This window comes from Callithrix jacchus, chromosome 4 (genome assembly GCF_049354715.1).
Source record: "Callithrix jacchus isolate 240 chromosome 4, calJac240_pri, whole genome shotgun sequence".
Classification (NCBI taxonomy): Eukaryota; Metazoa; Chordata; class Mammalia; order Primates; family Cebidae; genus Callithrix; species Callithrix jacchus.
This window is the reverse complement of record NC_133505.1, coordinates 37,059,011-37,065,075: the sequence shown is the minus strand read 5'-3', so window position 1 is coordinate 37,065,075 and position 6,065 is coordinate 37,059,011. Positions and strand designations below refer to the sequence as shown.

General features: G+C 54.4%; 1 protein-coding gene across 12 annotated transcripts in view; it reads right to left on the bottom strand.

Annotated features, from left to right (window-relative positions):
- The window catches only part of LOC144576516 (serine/threonine-protein kinase MARK2-like), a 67,016-nt gene extending 64,030 nt beyond the window's left edge, over nt 1-2,986 (bottom strand). For 8 of the 12 annotated variants that reach the window (XM_078368620.1, XM_078368606.1, XM_078368594.1 and 5 more), the window contains exon 1: nt 1,742-2,071. Coding sequence is in view for 2 of the 12 variants with exons in the window: in XM_078368603.1 (XP_078224729.1) it covers nt 1,742-1,830 (89 nt within the window). In the remaining 10 variants the exon portion in view is untranslated. Of the gene's footprint in view, nt 1-1,741; nt 2,090-2,341; nt 2,682-2,727 lie in introns of those variants that run through there. The other 4 variants (XM_078368598.1, XM_078368604.1, XM_078368603.1 and 1 more) reach the window with 3 other exon arrangements.
- Between the last annotated feature and the right edge of the window lie 3,079 nt (nt 2,987-6,065).

Sequence of the window (6,065 nt, the reverse complement as noted above, 5' to 3'; positions counted from 1 at the left end):
CTACAAAAGAATGCAAAAATTAGCCAGGTTTGTCTGTAGTCCCAGCTAGTTCTGGGGGCACTTAGGCAGGATTGCTTGAACCCTGGAGGTCGAGGCTGCAGTAAACCAAGATGGCATCACTGCACTCTAGCCTGGATGACAAAGTGAGACCCTGTCTAAAAAAAAACCCTACAGGTGCTTAAAAACCACAGTGTGTTCAGCCCCGGGCCAGGCACTAAGCAACAGAGGTGGTCATTTCCCAAAAGTCCTTGGTGCTCTTCACTAGGAGGGGACTTCCCCAATAGTTCCCTACATCCCCCCAACCCCCACACCCTCTACTCCTTCCCTCAGCTTTATCAGAGGTGTTTACTCAGTACCTACTATATGCAGGCCCTGGCCTCAGGGCAGCCAGAGACTAGTCACTGCTCTCTGGAGGAGGCCTGCACAGATGCTGGCCCAGATGTTGCTCCAACCCCATCCTTTAGGGAGCTAGGAACAAGTCAGATCTAGTGGAAGGGGGGACAAGTAGCCAGGGATTCCACGTGTGAAAGAGAGGCCACCAGGAGGGACGTGGATGGTTCTGCGAGAAGGGGACCAGGCATGCTGGAATGCTGGGTGAGAACTCCCTGCTGGCAGAGTCAGCCCTCCAATCCCACAATCCAGCAAGACCAAAGCTAAACTCCCAGCAATGCTGGGGGAGACCGGTGACCCCGCACCTCCTAGGCTTGGGGTGAGTTGGGCCCTGTCCAGAGCCAGTCCTGAGCTGAGGGTGCCAGGTTGTCCTCCAAGTCCCCCAGAGGCACCACCAGGCTGGCCGGTCCCACTGAGTGGGTCAGCAGAGGACGGGGTGTCCCCTAGTGGGAAGCTATGTGTGGCTGGGAGGATGAGACAATTTAACCTAGGCTCCCAGACTGAAAACAGGACAAAGGTAGCAGGCCCTGCTCTGGGCCTTGGCTGGAGAAACCACACTACACTCCCAATCACCCAGCTACTCGCCTGAAGATAAACCCATCCTCTCTGCCTAATTTCTCTCCTGCCCCATCCCTGCTATAGGCCTGGCCCTCTCCAGAGACATGAATTGATTCCCTGTTTATCCAGCCCAGACCCTGGGAGGTGGTGGCCAGAATTAATTAATGTTTGTGAAAGTGCTGGAGAGAAGCTAGAACCAGGGACCCAAGGGCGCCAGATGACGAGTGCAGGAAATTGAACGGGAGAGGCGGGGAGAAGGGGCAGCTGGCCAGGACCTGAAAGCCTGGAAGGGGAGGGCTAAGACACTCCTACTGAAGCTGGAAAGAACAGGGAGAGAGCTGTGAGGAGAAGGTGAGACCCCTCAAAGGCACCACGGAGGATTCCGGGCTCCAAGCAGAGCCTGCCCACCTCCCACAGCTCCGCCCTGGCCTCAGAGCTGGTCACATCCAGGCCCGGCTGCCCTTCTCCAACTCAGCCTCCAGCCACCCACCTGCCCCGGGGACCACCTGCAAAGGAAGTCTCGGCCCCTCCGCCCCCTCCAAAGGCTTGTGCAGGAGGGTAGAGGCTGCGCCGATGGGGGCTCCTCCTGCCAACTCCAGTAGGGAGCCCGAGTCCTACCTGAGCAAACACTTCACTTCCTTTCTCTAAAAGAAGGAGACGAGGCGTTCCCCGCTCCTTGAGGCTGGGGGGACTTCCAGGCCCTCTGTCGGAGGGCGGCGGCAAGACGCACGCAGCTGGCACCAAGGCCCACGGCGCCCCCTCTTTGCCCGCGCCCCTCTCGAGCTAGACTTACCCCAAAGTGCTGATGAAGCCATTGACAGAGCCCTCGGCGTACAGGGAGACGATGTCCCCGATGTGGAGAAAGCTGAACATTTCACTCATGGCTGCGGCCCTCCGGAGCCCGGGGCGTGGGGGGCGCCCAAGGGAGCGTGGCCAAGCTCAGTGCAGAGGACTGAGGTGTCCGGGGGACGGGGAGGGGCGCGCCCCCACCTCGGAGCCCGACGCTTGGGGAGGCCGGGGCGGGCTGGTGGCCACGGGAGCCAGGAGGCGGCGCGGCGCGGCCCGAGGTCCGGGTGAGGAGGTACCCACGTCTGGGCGCGCCCGCCGCCAGCCCGCCAGGCCCGGCCCGGCCCGCGCGTACCTGCAGCGTAGAAGGAGCAGGAAGTCTGGGGCCGCCAGATACATGCAAATCCCGCCCCCCCACCCCCCCAGCCAACGGCCCGCCCGCCGGCACCCATGTGCACCGGCCTGCCTCCCGGCGCCCCGCGCTCCTCGCTGGTCCGGGTCCCGACCTCCCGGACGCCAAATGCGCTGCCAGCCCTCCTGGTCCCCAAAGGCATCCTGCACCGCACTGGGGAGCTCTGGGTCCAGCGGGCTCGCGGAACTGCCGTACCTGGGAGGCCCAGGCGTAGTGGGGAGCTCTCCGCCCTCGGGGTTCCCGGAGTCCAACGCTCCCGCTGGCGCTACCCCGGAGCGGCGCGCGGAGGATGCGCCCTGGATTGCCCTCGCTTGCAGCGCAAATTCGGGATTCACTTTTCTCAACTTGAAAAAAGCCTTTTAATTGCACAATAGAAAGTGCTCGGGCTTGGAGGGGAAATGAAGCAATGGGGTGGGTTTTGTTTTTTTTTTTTTTCCTCTGCATTCCTGTGTACAAAGAGATCCAACTTCCGAATCAGTTCAGCCGCTCCCTCTCCAGGAGTTGGCTCTAAAACTCTTGGCTCCTTCCGTCTTTCCTTTCAAAAAAAAAAAAGAGAGAAAGAAAGAAAGTTACCAAGTTACCTTCGCTGGTTGATAGCGCACGCAAGCGCCAAGGATTCCAAGTCTGGGTGCCGGCCCTCTGGGAGTGACCCGGTGCGGCGGCGCCTCCAGGCTCTGGCTCCCGAACTACTTGCCCTCCAATTCGCGTCCCCGGCTCGCTTACTTTCTGTTCTGTTTCCCGCTGCTTGGGTGTTTGCTTTCTAGTCCTTTATTTGAACTTCTAGGATAGGGTGCCCATTGCCACCCCCATCCGATCACATTCGCTCCCTTCAGAACCCCCACCCCCACTTCCTGAGTTGTGGGGGGGCGTTTGTCCCTGGAAGAAAGGGAGGAGGGGACTCGGTGACTGAAGCAGGAAGAAGAGAGGCTAGGGGAGGGGTGGAGACAGCTAAGAGCAAAGAGACAGCTGCGGACCCTGGGAAGAGAAGAGCCCCAGGCAGTGGCGGGGTCGGGGGGCAGTTCTCTTTTTTTTCTTTCGAGGACCCCCAGGAATCTGGGAGGGAAGGACACTTCCAGGATCGCCGAGTCCCGTGTTTTACAGTTTTGTTTTGTTTTTCACCAGGGCAAACAGTAACAAGTTTCACAGCAGACCAGTCCACACCTTCATCTATATATAAGCAAAATAATATTTTCGCCAAACAATGCTTACTCTTATGACCTTTGATACCGGCTGATATTTTCTATTCTATTTGAGTTGTGTTGCTGTTGTTGCTTTAATGCTGATTGTAACCCACTGAATTGCTTTTTTTAAATGTTCCAAATGGGTTGCAAACTGCAGTTTGAAAAACCTCATCCAGTCCATTGTGCCAAAAAGAGATGACCAAAACCCAGAGAAGGAGCACCACCCATCAAGAGCACTCAGCAGGCTCCTGGCAACTGCAGGCAGAAGCTAACCAAGTCTCTGATTTTCAGCCCGGTGTTCTCCTACCACCCCACACCAACTGAGCCACAAGGGTGGATCACTGGAACCTCACTGAGAAGGGCCAGCCCCTGGAACAGTGTCACCTGCTCCAGAAGCCAGGCCTCCTGTATCTTCCCCAAAACTTAGCAGGAAAAAATATGCATTCATTCCATAAGTATGTATTGAAGGCCTGTTATGTCAGGCCTCTGCTGGGCATCAGGCTTTGATCCAGCTGTCAGCCTGAGCCCAATTACCTTTTTCCCCTCCCCAGACGGAGAAGGAAGAGGGACAAGTTAAAAACTTGTCTCCTCTCCTGACATCCGTATATGGTTCCATAACTCAGATGAGGTATGGTAGCCGGGAATGGAGGTCACTCCACTTCTGGCCTCTCTGGACTAAAGCACATGGCCTTGGTTCTCCCCACCCCTCCCCAGCCTAGGAGTACTTGGAACCTCTGTCTCTCCACCAACCAGGAGGTCTCAGAGGTGAGTGCTCTGGGCCCCCATCACCTGCTTCACCAAATCAGCTCCAGTGTAAGCTCTTTTATATACCTGGGTTCTGAGTTAGAATTTGTTTCAAGAAAAGTTCATTTGGTTAAAAAACAACAACAGAAACCAAAGTTTAAGAAACAGATGGTGGCTGAGCACGGTGGCTTTCCAGCTGGCCAACAGAGCAAGACTTCATCTCAAAAAAAGAAAAAAGAAACATGGTGCAGGGCACGGTGGCTCATGCCTGTAACCCCAGCACTTTGGGGGTGAGGCTGAGATGGGCAGATCACCTGAGGTCAGGAGTTTGAGACCAGCCTGGCCAACGTAGAAAAATCCCATCTCTACTAAAAATACAAAATTAGCCAGGCGTGGTGGCACATGCCTATAATCCCAGTTACTTGGGAGGTTGAAGCAGGAGAATCGCTTGAACCTGGGAGGTGGACGTTGCAGTGAGCTGAGATCTTGCCATTGCACTCCAGCCTAGGTGGCAGAGTGAGACTTCATCTCAAAAAAAAAAAAAAAAAAAAAGAAAGAAAGCAAGAAATAGGGAGCCGCGGTGGCTCTGGCCAGTTGTCCTGGCGCTTGAGGAGGTGAGGTTATGAGTTCAAGGCCAACCTGAGCAACATAAGAAGCTCTCATTGATTAACAAAAAAATAAAGAAAGAAATAAAAGAAAAAAAAAGAAACAGATGGTACAGCTGCAGTGAGCTCACTCCCCTCCTCCCTACGTGAAGCCTTCCTATGCCTCCTCACTGCCCACAGAACAGTCTACAGACCTGAACCCAGCACACCAGACCCTCAAGTCTTGCTGTCCTCCCACCCTCTGCAGACACCACTATCGTTCCTCAAGGAGGATCCATGCTGTGGACTGACCAAGAAAGAACGCAGGCTCTGACTCTTACAGCCTGGTTAGAGTCCCCACCCTGCCACTTCCTAGAAGACATTCTCTCAGCCTGTGTCCTCATCTGTTAAATGGGTAAAGTACCATACCAACATCTGAGAGAGGAGTGAGCCGTCAGCACAGTATCCCAGGCAGGAGTGAGAGTATGTCCCTTCTCATTTACCCGGGACCTCATCCACTCATACACCTGTGCCTGGGCTCCTGTGGCTCCCTCTAGCACTTCCCCTTTTCAGTTTCCCAAGATCAGAATAGTCTTCTTCCCTAAGTTACTGGAGCACCAATCTTTTAAGTACTATTATGAACCATTTCAAGAAGTAATAGATAAAAATACAGTGAGTGCGCTGTACCTTTCTCCAACTTTGCCAAATCTTTGTATTTTGCCAAATTTGGTTCCTTTTTTTTTTTTAAAGAATTAAAATTTAGGTGGGGTGCAGTGGCTCATGCCTGTAATCCCAGCACTTTGGGAGATCAAGGGAGACAGATCACCTGAGGTCAGGAGTTCAAGGCCAGCCTAGCCAACATAGTGAAAGCCCATCTCTACCAAAAATACAAAAATTAGCCAGGCAGGCTGGGTGTAATGGCTCATGCCTGTAATCTCAGCACTTTGGGAGACCGAGGCGAACAGATCATGAGGTCAGGAGTACGAGACCAGCCTAACTAACATGGTGAAACCCCGTCTCTAATAAACATACAAAAATTAACCGGGCATGGTGGCACGTGCCTGTAATCCAAGCTACTCAGGAGGCTGAGAGGCAGGAGAATTGCTTGAACCTGGGAGGCAGAGGTCACAGTGAGTCAAGATCATGCCACTGCATTCCAGCCTGGGTGACAGAACAAGACTCAGTGAGACAAAAAAAAAATTGGCCAGGTGAGGTGACATTTGCCTGTAGTCCCAGCTACTAGAGAGCCTGAGGCAAAAGAATCACTTGAACCCAGAAAGTGGAGGTTGCAGTGAGCCAAGATCACACCACTGCACTCAGCCCTGGGCAACAGAGTAAGACTCCATGTCAAAAATAAAAATAAGGGCCGGGGGCAGTGGCTCATGCCTGTAATCCCAGCACTTTGGGAGG